An 18009-nucleotide genomic window follows, 5' to 3' on the forward strand; every position below is an offset into this window, starting at 1 on the left:
TCCCCAAGGCAAGGGGAGTCTACATTGTTGTCCCAAGAGAGTCCACTTCCCTCCTAAAATGCCTGGGATTTTCCACTTTGGTAGGGGAAGGTAACAAGGCAAAACAATGAGGGCCTCCTCATTGGCCACCATGTGCAGTTAGGCAGCAGGAACCCAGCAGGCCAATGTGCCTTTTTCTTGGGTTCAGCAGAACTAGACACAACCCCAGCATGCCTTTGCCCTTAGAAAAGCTAAGGCCAGACTAGAAAGTCACCAGGAGCTACAACTGGGCATCAGAGTTAAGACAGCAAAGGATAGGACTGAGACTGGGCCAGGCTGGGAACTGTCCAGAGCTCTGGTCTCTAGGCTTGGCTGTCCTCCAAGATCAGCCAGCCCTTTCCAAGGAGACATACCACATGTCCCTAATATTCTCTCTCCACATAATATGACTACTTTTCCTAAAACACACATTTCCCAGAGTCCTACAGGCCTGAGTCTGCTCAGCCGGACTGAATCCCGGAGGAGCTGTTAAATAACTCACTGTTTCAGTTTGCAAACCTTTTACGACTTAGTGACAAGTGAAACTACATTCTGACAGCAACTGTAAGTTCCTAGTACTCAGTGACTTCTCTTTTTTTCTTGGGATACTCCCTCCCGCTAAAATTACAGACCCACCCACCCCCAATACCTGGAATAAAGAAGAGAGCACAATACCACATTTTAACCTATGAGATATGGAGAACAGCTCTTCTCCTGAGAGCCTAAGACCAAATGGAAATTACTTTGTCTCCCTCACCTTGAATGCATTGATGAACTCTCTGAACTGAACCCCAACAGCATGTAGGAAAGCAGTCATGGGCGGTAATTCTGAGGGGGCACAGACAGGACTAGCTTGCCTGGATAAGGTGGAAAAGGATGCAGAGCTACTTGGTTTCTCTTCTACTTGCCAATATGTTCCCATTTGTCCTATCTCTCTTGGTCTCAGCTGGCAGCTACTTTAAATCAGCAGTGGAGCAATGCAGCCACTGAGGTTATTAGTTAATAAATGCTGACAGCATGGCCTTTCCTGGTCATTTGTACATGTTAAAATAAGATGCATGAGCTCTCCAAGTGGAAGATCCATTGAGATCCAAAGAAAGGAAGATATCATGGTGGAGTTACAGATGTTGTGTTAATGTTGTGGAGCAAAAAAGAGCCCATCTCTCCCACAAGCAAATGCCAGCCCATGGCATTGACACTAATATAGATCCTAGAGGCTAACAATATGCAAAGTGGCAGGCAGCATCCTCCAACCTCTCCACACACATGCATTCTCACCTCCACACAACTTGCTCTTTCCTGGCTGCCAGAAGCACAAGATCTGATCTCCTCACCCTTGCAGGGTCTTCCCACTTTCCAGACTTTGAATAAGGATGAGGGCCATGGACAGGGAAGGCTGAGGGCTTCTGTCATAAAAACACTTGGCAGCAAGCCTTGGAAATGGTGTAGGAGAAAAACACAGCTGGGCTCAATATTTAAATTGAGAGATCAGGTTTGGGGATCCTAATGTTCTCAAAAAAGAGGGGAAACCACTTTTTTTTCCTGCATTTTTCACTTTGGCCATAAGGCGTTTTCAACAAAATACAGAATGTCATTTCTTTGGAGGAAAAATGACCGGGAGACCAGCTGATCACTGGCACAGTAGCCTGGCTCATTCATAGCCTCCCTCACAGGCAGGACAGCGTGGGCTGACAGAACTGGGCTGAAGGAGCTCTCCAACGCAGAGACCCTGAGCCGCAGAATGTTACAAAGAGCACGTGTTTTCGGCTTCCTTCCTATGTGCCAGGGATTTTTCACATGTCATCTCCTTTGGTCTTCACAACAGCTGTATGGGAAGAACTGCTATTATCCCAGCTTTATCAGATGGACAAACAAGGGGACAGATCCTTCGGGTAACTTAGCCAAGGTCATACCACAAGTGGCAGAGTTGGGCTTTAAACCCATGCTGTACGACTCAAAAGTCAGTACTCTATGATATAGAGAACTGCCTGGGTGGCATCCACACAATGGGAAATTAAAGTGTGTGGATATTTGCATACAAATGTGTATGCGTGTGCGTGCAGTGTATAAACCAATCGTGTAAATACAGAGGTGAGCCCCTAGGTAGCCAAGAAAACCTCACCCAGATTAGGGTAACAGAGGATTTAGGTGAAAATACTGTGGGTCAGAAGCTACCTCTAAGGAGAGGAGTTGGAAAGGAAGGAGACTTACTTTTCCCTGTATGCCCTGATATCCTGTTTGAACATTTTATCATGTATGTGTACTTCCTACTTTAAAAACTTTTAACTGAAAAGAAATACCGTATGTTGTCGTTGAGTCACTAGGTATTTGAAATCTACTGAGTCATATTTTCTAAAAGATAGATATATGAGAAAAAGCAATCCCATGCTACAGAGGCCTATTGCATGTATCACAGGGTGGGCAGGGGAGGTGGGTTCATTCATTGCAGAAGAGAGGACTCGGCTGGGGGTGTCTGAGTTGCTCAATACCCAAGAACAGTAAAAGCGAAAACATTCAACCAACCATCCTCTCCCATTTTCATTTTCGGACAACCCCCGCCCCCTACGGCCACAGGACCTGCCTCCATTTAGAAAGTCAGTGAAAGAATGAATGACCTCACTTTCCCCAACCAGGCGGGTCCTAAAGTGTTTTTCACAAAACAAAACTTGAGTAAATCAATTTATGTTTTAAATACTGTAGCAGAGGTCCTTGTTTTAGCAATCCTGATGAGATCTTTGCAAAGAAGCTGATTGTGATAACACTGTGTTTTGTAAATATTTCTTTCTTCTTTTTTTTTTTTTTTTTTTGGTGCTGTACAAGGGTCCTAGTTTCAACCTGGAGCCAATCTTCAGAGCTGCCTGGGTGTCTGGGAGACTAGTAAGGCAGCCTGGTCTAGAGTTCATTTGCATGAGACCAAGGACCCTCCTGCAAGAGACGTCATTATAAGGGCTGAGGGAACCTGTACAAGCTATACAAGCTCAACCCAGTAAGGTAGCCTGGGGCGCTGGAGGCAAAGCATGATTCAGAGCCTGAGAGCCCAAGTCTGTGTTAGGAGATTTCTTCCCAGCTACCTCTGGACTCAAAACCAGTCCTACGCAGGAGGGAGCGATGAACACAAGCTCTAGAAAATTTCACAAGGTCCTCCTTTGACATGTCAAAGAGGTGAGTAGTATTCTTGCCACTTCTGCTCTGAACCAAGTGGGCGTTGCTAACTTGAGGGCTCCAGCAGAGACAATACCCACCTGGTCTCCTCAGGGCTCTCTCCCTGAGGAGCAGGATCACCCTCTGACCAGCAGTGGGGACAGCACTAGCAGCACAAGACAAACCCCTCGGCAGAGAGATCAAAGTGTTCACTGGGAGGGTCCCCAAGGGGCCACTAGGGAGAGAGCAGGGCTGAGGCTGAGCTGGCTGAAGTGGGCTGGAAGAGGTGAGAAAGAAACTGGCAGATGCCACATCGTGGCACAGAGGAGTCATTTATGTGTGCACCTCACACCACGTCTGGAAACCCCTAGAGACAACTGCACGAGATTTGGGGGCAGTCAGGCAGTTCTGCAACAGCTGGTCACAGAGAAAGCCAGCAAAGAGAGGAAAGTCCTGCAGATGGCTCGCTGTTAGTAGCATCTTACTTGTAACCCCAAGCTAGTGGGCTATGGTGTGGTCTGAGGAAGCTCAGGTCAAAACGTCTTAGGTTTTTATGACTATGAATTAAATGGAATACTAAATCCTAGCCTGTTAATCTGGTAATGAGAGCATTTCTTAAATCATAGTCAGCCTTAGCTTTTTGCCCCCCCTCCTGTAAAACTTTGTGCATGACTTCAACTTTACTTTCCTTCTTAAGACATGCCAAAATGCTGAGTCACTAAAAAAGAAATAAATAAATTAAATTAAAAAAATAAAAACAAAAAACAGAAAAGAAAGTAAAGGAAGAGTGATCCTGCCTCTTAGGCTAGCTTGGTATGACCTAAGCGGCACTTTCCGCCCCCCCCAGTTGTGATTCCTGTGATGCTAAAGGACGTCACATTGCACAATCTTAATAAGGTTTCCAATCAGCCCCACCCGCTCTGGCCCCACCCCCACCCTCCAACAGAGATTTATCAAATGTGGGATTTTCCCATGAGTCTCAATATTAGAGTCTCAAGCCCCAATAAATATAAGACTGGGGATGTCTGAGGCTCATTCTGCCCTCGAGCCCACCAGGAACGAAAGAGAGCTCCATCTGCCCTCCAGGACTCCAGCCATGACCTTCCTCTCCACAAGTAAGTGAAGGAAATCCCTAGCCCTGGAACTGCCTGGCAGCCGGGCCGGCTGAGGGAGGGGTGTGTGTCTGCTGGGAGGGCTGGCAGGCAGCCAACAGCCAGCAGCACAGCTCCCCCAGCTGTGCGGTCTGTTCACTAGCTGTTCTCCCTTCCCTCCGGTACAGGCGCCTTCAGTCCACTCGCCTTCTCCCTGGGGCTGCTCCTGGTGGTGGCTACTGCTTTCCCTACCCCGGGACCCCTGGGAGGAGATGCCACCTCAAATAGACTACCACTCACCTCTGCAGACAAAATGGAAGAACTCATTAAGTACATCCTCGGCAAAATCTCTGCACTGAAAAAGGAGGTGGGTAGGCTCAACTGAGGGTGATAAAGGGCCTGTGTGGGCATTCACCTCCTGGGCCCTGGATGTGGACAAGGGCTCCTGCACTGGGAGGTCTTTGCTGGGTTCTGGGTCAGTTTAGATTTCAGGCCAAAGGGGCAGACGTCTTCTGTATTTCTCTTCTGCTGCTGGTCTCAGGGAGTTCCTTTCCCTCCTGGAAAACACACACTGGGGTTGAAATCCATGCCCCTTGGCCCATTCCCAGCTCCATACTTGGCATGGGCTGGGTGTCACTGCCTCTCAGGACTTCCTTTTCCCTAACCAAAAAATAATGTCTACCAATTTTCTTTGTCTCTCTTGCACTTTGGAAGCATTGGCAGAGTGCCACCTGAAATAAATGTTGAGCTTCTCACAAAAATCACAAAACTTTTAGGTTATGGAAGCTCAGTGGTTAGGGATTCCCCAGAGTCATTCCAGCATATACGATGCATACTTGACAGCCCACCAAAGTGGCAAAATCATAAGTAGGTTAAAGCAGCTCCAAAGCTTTAAAGGTAAGGTAGTTTGGCTCTGTCTGGTAGAAAGGAAAGAGCGCAGGAGGGGGAATTGGGAGTCCTGAACCAAATCTAGTTCTGGTTCTGCTGAACCAGTTTTGTGATCTTTGGCAAATTCCCTACCACCTCTGGGCCCCATTTGTAAAATTTTGGAATTGGACTAGATGATCTCAAAGGTCCTTCTAGCTGGAAAATTGGGGCTCAAATTACATTCACCCAATTATCATCAAAATTGCTGTCATTTATTGACTACCTACTATGTGCCATGCACTTTATGTAAATAGTATGCCTCATCTTCACAAAAAACTTACAAAGGAGGAGTTTCATTATCCCCAATTTGGAGAGATAAGGACACCAAGACTCAGGATAGGCAACAAGTGTGAAGTCATAGGTGCCCGGAAATGAGCCCAAGTGTGCCCATCTTCAAGAGACCTGGCTTGCCTGGATGCTGATGTGGTGTGACTTCATTCTCTTAGAGGACTTCCTGCCTGGGTAAAACATGAATCGGCCCTCTAGTGGTGTTTGTTTTGGGGGCACTTCTTTGACAACAGTTCTGGTATTCCTCCCCAGATGTGTGACAACTATAACAAATGTGAGGACAGCAAGGAGGCACTGGCAGAAAACAACCTAAATCTTCCGAAACTGGCAGAAAAAGATGGATGCTTCCAATCTGGGTTCAATCAGGTATGAACACATCACATTCACTTTTAACTATTCCTTAGTCAAAAGTTCTCCCTCTGATATGCAGTGTCTGTATGCATATAGACCAGGCAGACAACAAAGGGGATAAATGTAAAGAACATCATGTAAATTTCACAAGGAAGCCAACTTGAATCTCTCTGAAGGCAGCTTACTTTTGAATGCAATGGTTAGAGATAGCCCTTCTGTATTGGGATTTCTGCGGCCATCAAATGTTAGAAACCCCAGTAGGTTTAGCTAATCCATCCTGGGTAAAGTTGTCCTTCTCTTCGTTGCCTGCTGTTAGCAGGATCCCAGTCTGCCCTCTGTGTAGAGGTCATTCTCTACACCCTCTTCCTTCCAGACAGTGGGATATCCTGCACTGACTTCTGATTATTCCATAAAAGGAGGTTTCAGCCCAATATTGACAAGGACAGGAGTGCAGCCAGAAGGAAGAGTATTAAGGGGAGAATCAGAGAAAGACCCCTTTGCCACATTCCAGCATCTATCAGGTTTTGGGTAAAACTGATTAAGTAGTGTCTCTGTCCAGATATTTAAAATGGGGCAGCTGATGCTGTCTGATGTCTCAAAATACGATGCTAAAGGGTGTTTGAAGTTCCTTGGAGGAGCAGAGGGAGAAGTAGCTGAATTATAGCAATTTTAACTTTTTAAATTGATTATACCTTCCTAGCAATAACTGATTTCCCCATCTTTTCTCTTAGGAGACCTGCCTGACAAGAATCACTACTGGTCTTCAGGAGTTTCAGATATACCTGAAATTCCTCCAGGACAAGTATGAGGGTGATGAGGAAAATGCCAAGTCTGTGTACACCAGTACTAACGTCCTGCTCCAGATGCTGAAGCGTAAGGTGAGCATTTCCTCATCCCCTCCCTTGGTGCGAGGAACACAGGCTCAAAGAAAGGAGCCTAGACAACTTGGGAATGCAAAGCCAATTCAAAAGAGATGGCCACATGTAGAGGAAAGGATCTAAGGAAGATTTTCTGATAGTTGAAACTTTTTGTTTTTTCTTTCGGTTCTCTTCTGCAAAAGACATTAATAACTATATTTAAAACTGTTAAATGAGATTTTAACATCAACTTCTACTACAACGGCTTAAGATATAAGAAAAAAAAAATCTGTAGAGGCAGAAGGAAGCACATCCAATCCTGCTCAGTGATCTATAATAACAAAGAACAGAGGGCATAAAAATTATTTTAATATTTTAATTATTGCCAACTGATAATTGTTGTCACTGTGGTAGTTTCAACTCTTTCCCCTTACTTTTTGCTGGAAGAGTTAATGCAGAAAAATGTTTAAAGGCTAGAAGAGCAGGTACCAAAGGCCTTGGTCACTACCAGCTAGCCATTCAAATGCCACCTAATGGAGGCTTGATGGCACAGCATGTGGATGAGCCAAACAAAGGGCACTAGACAGAGAAGCAGGCACATGGGTGTTGATACTGCCACTGCCTTTTCTAGCTGTTTGCCTTAAACCGGCGCTTCTCCCACTTTAAAACACACACCAAATCCCCAGGAATCTTGTCACAGCACAGGGTCTGATCCAACAGGTCTGGGGGGAGAGCTGAGACTCGCATCTCTAACAAGTTCCAGGGGATGCCCATGCTGCCGTGCTCTAGAACCACACCTGGAGGTGTAAGCCCTCCGACAACTACTCAGCCTCATGTCAGTGGGTCTGTGGAAAGGTGCTTCCCAGTCCCCCTCACACCACAGACCAGTGGACCCTCAATAGATGGCAGATGGATGGGGCTTTGTGCCAGGCACTGTTTAGCATAAGGGAAGACAAGACACCATGGCCGCCCTCGAGATGCTCATGGTCTAATAGACATAGATTAGCAAAGTGGGGAGGAGGATTCAGTCGCCATGAAAGGGCTGCATGCAGGATGGGCTCAGGTGGGCTCAAGGGAGAGCCACCTCCCCCTACCTGGGCGAGCCAGGGCAGGCAGCCCCACCCAGTCTCCTTCACCCCGAATTTGAACGTCTTCCCACAGCACAGGGCATCCCGCCACTGCAAAGGATTTGTTCAATACTTAAATAGTTCTTTTTGCTTTCTTTTCCCTCAGGGAAAGAATCAGGATGAGGTAACCATCCCTGTCCCAACCGTAGAAGTTGGCCTGCAGGCTAAGCTGCAGTCACAGGAAGAGTGGCTGAGGCACACAACAATTCACCTCACCCTTCGAAGGCTGGAGGACTTCCTTCAGTTCAGCCTCAGGGCTGTTCGGATAATGTAACCTGGGCATCTAAGATTGCTGTAGTTCACGGGCATTCCTTTCTCTGGTCAGAAACCTGTCCACTGGGCATGTAACTGATGTTGTTCTCTGTGAAGAACGAAAAGTATGAGCGTTAGGACACTATTTTAATTATTTTTAATTTATTGATATTTAAATATGTGATGTTGAGTTAATTTATACAAGGAGCAGATATTTATATTTTTTATGAAGTGCCACTTGAAATATTTTATGTATTCATTTTGAAAAAGATAACATAAAATGGCTACACAGCTGGAATATCCTCGACGTTTCAGAGCCAGATCATTGCTTGGAATGTGTAGGTTTACCTCAAATACGTGGCTAACTTATACATATTTTTAAAAGGAATATTTATATTGTATTTATATAATGTTTAAATTGTTTTTATACCAATAAACTGCTTTTTAAAAAAAATCCACAACTGAGCCTCTGTGTGTCCCGTGAAGCTGAATAGAAACAGGTTTTTGTCACCAGCACCACCACCACCCAAAAAGAGCTACAATCACCTGGAGAAAGATATAACAGAGAACCTACTGCATGTCAGGCATGCGCTAAATGTGTTGCATCTGTGATATTTAATCCTAGCACGTGTACACTCTTTTATGGATGTGGGAGAGTAAGTGATTTCTCTAAGTCACCCAGCTGCAAGATAAGACTCAGGCTCAGATTTTAAATCCAGGTCTAATTCTCTCCAGGCCCCTTAGTCTTAACTTCCTAGGCAACAGTTTGAAAGATGTAGAAAATCCCAAGACATGTTAATACAGGAACTACATTTAAAGATACAATCAAAAGCCTTTGAAAGGGCATAACCATTGTATAAGATCTAGCAATGTGCACTTCTAAATAATGATTAGAAGCTCTGCCTCCCTCCTCTAGGTTCCTTAAACATTGCACGTACCTGTCTATCATAGCACCTATCACATTGTATGACATCTTAAAACTGATTGAGTTTTCTTTCCAGCCAGCCTTCTTTCCTCAAGAAGGTAGACTCTATTGTATTCATCTTGGCATTCTGAGCCAATGGCCCAGAAACTGAACATAGGAGGCCCCAATAAATATCTGTTAAATGAAGAAACCATACATAAATGATCAAATATAAGATATCTCAATTTGGGGGGACAGATACTGTTGGTCAGTGAGTGGAAAAACTACAAATACTGTCTTTATGTCTCTTCATCTTCAAGAAAAATAGCAAGAGCTAGGCAGAAATATTCTAAGAACTTCTAGAGGAGGCAATGAATAATCAGTACATATATATCTATATCCATTTGCTTTCCCACCAACAATATTCGTTGCGTGCTCTCTCTCCTCGCCCCCTTTGAGAGTGGTGATAAGGGAGGCAATCTGCACATAGCCCCTCTATCCTACCTTAACGCTATGTTGGGAGTTTAGTAAAGATTTCCCCTTTTCAGCCCCAGGAAGATGAAAGGTCTGCCTTCTAATAAAGCTTTTCCCACTCTAACTACCATAGACTTCTTCCTCCAGGGGAAGACTCCTGCTGAATAAGGGGAAGTCCACAGAGCCAAGAACTGAGAGGAGCCAAGCAAGAAAAGAGACACATATTCTGATTTCTAGAAACCAGTGGGTTTCCCAAAATGGGAGCCAAATCAAAGAACAAAGAGAAATGGCAGTTGAATGCATCCATTCTTCAAACAAAAATGTGTTGAGCATCATGTAGAAGTCAGGCAATGTTGCGGATGCTGAGGTGAGCAAGCTAGATGCAGCCCCGGCCTTCATGTGGTTTATACTATGATATGGAAGACAGATATTGAGCAAAGAATGTAACTGTGATGAGGTTTACAAAAGAGAAATGTGAGGTCTGCTGAGAACCTATACAGGGGGCACCAATAGCAGGGGAACCTAAGCCTGGGGAGGGCAGTCATGGAGTCTTAACTGAGGGAGAGGTTTTGACTGAGATGTAAAAGATATGCAGTAATGAGTTAGTCAGCCCAAGAATGGTGGGAAGTACACTCCTGACAAAGGGAACAGCACGTGCAAAAATCTGAATCAACAAAGAGCACACTGTGATTAAGACACTGAGAATTGCATTATGTCCAGTACAGAAAGAATAAGGAGGGTGGTTAAAAGGTTGGGAGTTGGCAGGGGTGGCGTAGGCTAGGGCCAGATCATTGACAGCATCAGAAGCCCTATGTGGTGAGAATGTGCTGACAGATTTTAAGTAGTAGGACATATACGAGTTGTAGTATGGAGAATGGATAGAAAAGGGGCTGAAAGAGGATATTGGAGGAACATCATTAGTCCATGGAAGAGATGACAATACCCTGAATTAGGATGGTGGTAGTGGCTAGAAAAGAGAAGGTGATGGCAGCCATTAGCAAAAGATAGCTAGGACCTAGTTCAGTAGGATTTGGCCATTGCTGACTGAGATTCAGGAATCCCAGAGACCACCAAGTCTTTGAGAGAGGAAAGAAGTAGGGATTAAATAGAAGAGTAAAACACAAAGGATTTTGTATTTGAGAGTTTTCACTTATTACTTTATTCAAATGCTCTCTGAGTATTTGCGATGTGCCAGATTCTCTGCTAGGCCCTGGGGATATAATGGTGAATAAAACAGACTAGGTCTTTGTTCTCAAGAAGCTTACGAACTAGAGAAAGCAGTTCAAAGAAATAACTGCTGTATGCTACTGTTATGAGTTGAGTTGTGTCCCCTAAAAAGATATGTTGAGGTCCTAACCCCCAGTACCTGTGAATGTGAGCTTACTTGGAAATAAGATCTTTGCAGATGTAATCAAGATAAGATGAGGTCATTAGGGTGGGCCTTACAAGAAGAGAAGAGACACAGGGGAGAAGTCCATGTAAGGAGGGAAGCAGGTTTGGAGAGGTGAATCGGCAAACCAAGGATTGCCGAAATCAGCAGAAGGCAGGAAAAGACAAGGATCCTCCCCTAGAGCCTTCAGAAAGAGCATGGCCCTGCTCACACCTTGATTTCAGACATCTGGCCTCCAGAACTGTGAAAGAATAAATTCCTGTTGTTTTAAGCCACCCGGTTGTGGTAATTTGTTATAGGAACCCTATGGAACTAACACAGCTACCAGGGGCAGCACACAGTAGGAGAGCCTCAAGTGTTCAGGAAAGGCATTCCAGAAGAAAATGACATTTAAGCTTATATTAAAAGAATGTACAGGACTCAGCCAGTGGGAGAGGCACAGGAGGTGTTCCAAGTGGTGACCTCAGCATGGGCAAAGGTTTGGAGGCAGGAAAGAGCATGTTGGAGAAACTGAAGGAGTCCTACTAAACAGCTGAAGTACAAAGAGGGAATTAACAGAAATGAAGCTGAAGCAGCAGGTCTGTTATGAAAGAGCACAGAGGATGAATTAAATAAAATCATTAATACAACATAAAAGTAAAGAGCAACTTTCTTGGAAAGACTTTTTGATTTGGGGGTTTCTTTTGTGTATTTGCTTCTGTTTTTTAAATGTTGAGGGATTTTTCAGTTTCTTCTGGTGTCATGGGGTAAGGAGATTGGGATGTAGAAGTAGCATCGAATAGTCTAGAAAAGATCCAGTTTTCTGTAGCACATTCCAACAACAGGGAAGACAGTACTATGGAGGTGAGAGGCAAAAAAATAATAAATAATAAAAAATAAAAATAAGGGGCGCCTGGGTGGCTCAGTCGGTTGAGCGGCCGACATCGGCTCAGGTCATGATCTCGCATTCCGTGAGTTCAAGCCCCGCGTCGGGCTCTGTGCTGACAGCTCAGAGCCCGGAGCCTGTTTCAGATGCTGTGTCTCCCTCTCTCTCTGCCCCTCCCCCATTCATGCTCTGTCTCTCTCTGTCTCAAAAATAAATAAACATTAAAAAAATAAAATAAAATAAAAATAAGAGAGAAGAGGATAAGGAGCACCTTGTGGCAGATGTGACTTAGGAATTTCAGACACTGTGATGTCTAGTATTGAATTTTCTGTTATCTTCTCCCTCACTCATAAAGGTTCTAGACTTTTATTTACCAACATAAAGCAAATCTATGGTAGCCTTGTTCTAGCCCATCTCTGAAGAAAGCAAGGATGTTCATGTCCACCTTTGGGGGAAAATGGACAATGGAAGGTTGAAAATACAAGAAGATTCAAAGAAGTGATAACAGAGAAACCCAAAGTAAGAGTTCAAAGCAAGAAGTGACAGACAACGATCAGGATATGTAAGACCCCACCAAGAAAATCAAGAATAAAGAAAGATTAATAGTAAACATTTTAAAAGAAAAAGAAGTCAAGAATACTCAGGAAAATTTGGGACAAGTCTACATTTCCTATAGTCAGCTTGGAATGGGGATACTGGCTATTATATCTGGATGCTAAAGGAAAGGATTATCTCCAAATGCTAGGTAGGGGCTAGGGGACACTTAGATTACACTATGAAAATGACCCCAAAATCTGCAACAGAGAAAGTTGACAGAGGACAGCAGTCCAGATTCCACCCCTAATAAAACTTCCAAGTTTCTGGTGGATTAAGAATAGAAAGGAAGAGATAAAACAACCCACATGCTCTAAGAATAGACTAAATTAAAAATGGTAATAGTAATATAAGTGTCATTGAGCACTTACCATGTGCCAAGCATGGTTCAATGTATGTATTATTTCTGAGACACATGTATTAGCCAAAGGAGCAGGGAGTCTAAGCAACTTGTATAAAGTCACAAAGTGTGCAAATTCCATAGGTGACTTCCAGTTATCCTTTCAAATCTATTCTCCACTTCTTCGTGGTAATAGAGTTTGAGTTAGACATGTGGCTCCCCATCTAGAGGCTACATTTCCCATTCGACTTTGCAGGTAGGAGTGACTATGCTGAGAAAAAGAACATAGCAGGCCAAAGACTGCTATCTTTAGAAAAGCCTGCTTATAAGCTTGGCCCTTGACTGGCATCTGGGAACTTGACTGGTAAACAGTTCCCTACATCAGTATAAAACTTTCCCCAATGGTAACAGATCCAAAATTATACAAACCATATGGTTTACACCAACCACCTGCTTTCCTTCTGAGAATATGAAATTTTAATATGTGCAAAGCAGAGGATACCCCAATAAAAACTACGGGTGCTGAGTTGCTGATGAACTTCCCTGGTAGACATGTGTTGTCACAACTCATTGCTGGAAGAATTAAGCGCATCCTATGTGACTCTCCTGGAAGAGGACTCTTGGAAGTTTGTGCCTGATTTTCTCCAGAATTCACCCCATGTGTCTTTTCCCTTTGCTGAGTTTGCATTGCCTCCTTCTGCTGTAATAAGTCATAGCCATGAGTATGAGTCCTGTGACTCATATGCCCTGAATCCTGTGAGCCCTCCTAGTAAATCACTGAACCCGAGGATGGTGTTGGGAACCCCCAACAGAGTGGCTAAGTTTTCATCAGTGAAACGTGAGTAAAGTTGATGTTGTAATTTTACTTTCACTTGTCAAAAAAGATACTTTTTTCCCTCCATTTCTAGTGTTTCACCTTTCTGCGAATTAGAAACAAATGTAGTGAATCAGCTTCATTCATGCAGAATAGAATAATATCCACAGCTGCAATGTCCAATGTGGTAGACAGTAGCCACCAATGTGCATTTAATTTTAATTTTAAATTCACTAAAATTATGTAAAACTAAAAATTAAGGTCTTCAATATCACATATGCTAGGGGCTACCATATTGACCAGTGCAAATAAATTTCTGTCATTGCAGACATTTCTACCGGATAGCTCTGTCTTACAGGTTAGTGCAGCAAAGAGATAAATGGAAACTTGGCCACTAAATGATTTCATGGAGCTGAATAGACTCACCCACCTGAATCATCAACAGTTACTAGACTGTTAGATGATAAGAAAATATACTGCTATCTTATTTAAGCAACTATATTTCAGGATATCTTTGTTACAGCAGCTTATCCTATATTCTAACATAGATCCTGATTTATTCTTAACCAAGGATGAAAAACATGCATAAAGCAAAGTAACTGTGCAGGACAGGAGCAGATTCAGAATATCTAAGTAGCACAGCTTTCTTTGGTACCCAGGTCTTTAATCAGAGAACATGCCAGTTGGTAGCATTGCCTATATGGGGTAGAGTCTTCCAGGATCTCAAAAACTCAATTCTTGCTCTATCATTTCCCTGTTGTATTATCATTCAGGAAAAATTTACACAAACAATGTATGTACTTCCTTCTTTTTTTTTTTTAATTTTTTTTTCTCCACGTTTTTATTTATTTTTGGGACAGAGAGAGACAGAGCATGAACGGGGGAGGGGCAGAGAGAGAGGGAGACACAGAATCGGAAACAGGCTCCAGGGTCCGAGCCATCAGCCCAGAGCCTGACGTGGGGCTCGAACTCACAGACCGCAAGATCGTGACCTGGCTGAAGTCGGACGCTTAACCGACTGCGCCACCCAGGCGCCCCTGTACTTCCTTCTAATATAAGCATTTCATGCTATAAATTTCCCCATCAGTACTGCTTTAGCTTTGTCCCACAGTTTCATATGTTGCATTTCCATTTTAATTCAGTTCAATGTATTTTTTTTTTTTTTATTTCTCTTGAGACTACTTTGACCCATGGATTGTTCAAAAGTGTGTTCTCTAGGTTCCCAGTGTTTGGAGGTTTTTAAACCATCTTTCTGATATCCATTTTTAATTTGGTTACACTGTGGCCAGAGGACATACTTTATATGATTTCAATTCTTTAAACTTTGTTGAGATTTGTTTTATGGCCCAGGATATGGTCTGTCTTGGTATATGTTCCATGGGTTCTTGAAAAGAATACATATTCTATTGCTGTTAGGTGAAGTGTTTTATCTGGCAATTAGCACCTGTTGGTAGAAGTCTTCCATACCCTTGATGATTTTTTCTCTAGTTGTTTTATTGACTGTTGAAAGGAGTATTGATGCTACCAACCAGAATTGTGAATGTGTCTATTTTTCTTTTTACTTATCTTAGTTTTTGCTTCATACACTTGGCAGTTCTGTGATATGGTGAACACACGGTTGAGATTACTATGTTTTCTTGGTGGCTTGACCCTTTTATCAGTATGTAATAATTGTCTCTGTCCTTATTAATTTTATTCCAAGTCTACTTTATCTGACATTAATATACCTACTTCTCTCTTCTGTTTAAGATCTGCATAGTATATATTTTCCATCCTTTTACTTTCAACCTACTTATATCATTTGAACTATTTGAAGTGAGCTTCTTAAACAACACACAGTTCTGTCACATTTTTAAATATATACTGTGAATCTCTGTCTTTAATTGGTATGTTTAAATAATTTATAGGGGTACCTGGGTGGCTCAGTGGGTTAAGTCTCTGGCTTTGGCTCAGGTCATGATCTCACCGTTTGTGAGTTTGAGCCCAGCATTGGGCTCTGTGCTGACAGCTTAGAGCCTGGAGACTGCTTCAGATTCTGTGTCTCCCTTTCTCTCTGCTCCTCCACTTCTTGCACTCTGTCTCTCTGTCTCTCTCTCTCTCTCAAAAATAAATAAACATTAAAAAAATTTTAATCATTTATACTTAATGTAATTGCTGATATGTTAAGCCTTAAATCTGCCATTTGATTTTTTTTTTACATTATGTTTGATCTCTGCTTTCTTTTTCCTGCCTTCTAGTAGGTTACTTGAACATTTTTAGAATTCCATTTTGATTTACCTGCAAGTCTATCTCTTTGTAGAGCTCCTTTAGGGCTTCCTCTATGCATTCATTATATTATACATACATAATTGATCAGAGTCCACTGGTGTCAACATTTTACCAGTTTGAGTAAAAGACAGTGAAAGAAACTTTCTCTCTTTATACCCTTTTACTCTCCTCATTTATCATTTTCTTGTTTCATCTCCACACATTGAGAACCATGTTAGACAGTTATTATTTTTGCTTCAATAATCAAATGTAATTTTAAAAACTATAGAGGGAAAATCTATTGTATTTAACCATTTCTTTTTTTTTTCTTTTCTTTTTTCTTTTGCTCTTTCCATGTTCTATCTTCCTTTCTGATGTTCTAAGATTCCTCCTTTTACCATTTCTGTTTTGTTTTTTCTTTAGTCATTCTTTTAATGTAGGTATGCTGGCAACAATTTTTTTTAGCTTTGCATCATCTGAGAATGTCTTGATTTCCCCTTCAATCCTGAAGTATATTTTCACTAAATATAGAATTCTGGATTGACAGTTCTTTTCTTTCAGTACTTGTAAAATGTTGTGTCACTCCTTTCCAGTGTTTTGTGGTTTCTAGTAAGAAATCTGCTTGTTACTTAAATTGTTGTTGTTGTTGTTGTTGTTTTCCTATAGGCAATGATAAGTGTCATTTCTTTCTGGTGTTGGGGTGCCTCATTACAGCCTCATGAGGGAGGGAGTCTAGGCTCCTCATTTGCTCTCAACTAGAAAAAGTGTATTGAGACAAGAGATATTTCTGTGGTATTTGACTGGAGTCTAGTGGCTACTATCTAAAAGTTTTCCGTCTTATGAGACTGTCCCTTCCCTAGACCTTTGGCTAAAAGATCAAATTTTTCTCACGACTTTTTTTTTATCTGCACCCACTGGCATATTCTGAGTTGCTGTTTTCTTCAGTATTGAGTCTAAACTATATGAGACAGAAAGAAAACCCAAGGAACTCACCATCCTGTCATTCCTCAGGTCCTAAGGTGCCTAGTTGATCAGCTTCCTCTCTCTACAGAGTTTTCTTTTGTTTGTTTTATACATAATATCCAGGGCTTTTGTTATATTTAGTGGGAAGAGCAGGGGAAAGTATGTCTATTCCATCTTCCTGGAAGCAGAATATATATACCAATATCAGGTACTCCTAGTTCTTAAGCCAAAATCAAATTTGCAAGGCCACATCTTCATCATGCAAAGCCCATGCCAGTGAACAATCTCTCATTGCTGCCAGCCTTCCATTTCCTCACAAGGACATATTGAGATAATATTCATAAAGTAAAAATAATACCAAACCAAAATTTAAAATCTATAATGCACACAATAGGTATTAATCATATATTACAAGTTCCAATGTAATTATTGTGGATAATATTTCATATATTAAACTGGTATTCTTTTCATTCCTAGTAATTCTTTTTTTCCCCAAGAACCTTCCTTGACTCAAACTTAAGATTTTTAAGGCATCTACTATTTCCAAAGAGATGTGTAAAAAGTAGATCTTTTTTTTTTCTTCAGTTGTAAAACCCTGATCTTTTGAGTATATGGCAAAAAGTATGCATTACCAAATGGACTGGAGAAAATGCATGATTATATAAAATCCAGTTTTTTCCTATCCTAGAGAAAATACAGACTCCCTTAACTATGGAAGATAGGGAGTCATAAGATGGAAAAACAAGAAAGTTACTTAGTAATAAATATATGTGAGAAGGGCATCTAAATGTTGTGTGTGTGTCTGAAGGTCACAAGTAAGAATAGCTAAGAGAGGCCTTGGGACAGGACAGTGCAGAGACAAGAGCAAGGCTGTATCTGATGAATGAATACCAATTTATATTCAATACCTTGTGGATAGAGGACAGAGGGCAGATGGCTTGTCCCCACCCCAGTCTTACCCCCTAGGAAGTCTTGGTGCTCCTGGGACTGACTTTCAACTCGGAAGATATAGGCATTAGGGAAAGCAAGAGCCTAAATTAACTGAAGACACCTTGATTTGGCTGGAGTTACACTTCTATAAGATGAGGGATTGACATAGAACTTATGTGCAATTAAAAAAAAAATACACAGGGGCGCCTGGGTGGCTCAGTCGGTTAAGCCTCCGACTTCGGCTCAGGTCAGGATCTCGCGGTCCGTGAGTTCGAGCCCGGCGTCAGGCTCTGGGCTGATGGCTCAGAGCCTGGAGCCTGCTTCTGATTCTGTGTCTCCCTCTCTCTCTGCCCCTCCCCCGTTCGTGCTCTGTCTCTCTCTGTCCTAAAAATAAATAAACGTTAAAAAAAAAATTAAAAAAAAAAACAAACAAACA

The 18009-nt window shown here is 42.4% G+C and overlaps 1 protein-coding gene and 1 long non-coding RNA gene across 3 annotated transcripts in view; one reads left to right on the plus strand and one right to left on the minus strand.

Moving 5' to 3' along the window:
* Positions 1 to 8143, minus strand: part of LOC109497482 — a 59120-nt gene extending 50977 nt beyond the window's left edge. Inside the window, exon 1 of the long non-coding RNA XR_002153716.2 lies at positions 8017 to 8143. This is a non-coding gene — a long non-coding RNA (uncharacterized LOC109497482). The remainder of the gene's footprint in view (positions 1 to 8016) is intronic.
* IL6 (interleukin 6) lies at positions 2964 to 8189 on the plus strand. 2 transcript variants are annotated; one of them, XM_019814895.2, is made up of 6 exons: positions 2964 to 3180; positions 4216 to 4274; positions 4439 to 4617; positions 5718 to 5831; positions 6548 to 6694; positions 7907 to 8074. In XM_019814895.2, exons 1-6 carry the CDS (start codon positions 3170 to 3172, stop codon positions 8072 to 8074), a joined length of 678 nt encoding a protein of 225 aa, XP_019670454.2. In that variant the 5' UTR covers positions 2964 to 3169.
* Positions 8190 to 18009: the final 9820 nt, after the last annotated feature.

The sequence above is a fragment of the Felis catus genome, chromosome A2 (assembly GCF_018350175.1).
Source record: "Felis catus isolate Fca126 chromosome A2, F.catus_Fca126_mat1.0, whole genome shotgun sequence".
Taxonomy (NCBI): Eukaryota; Metazoa; Chordata; class Mammalia; order Carnivora; family Felidae; genus Felis; species Felis catus.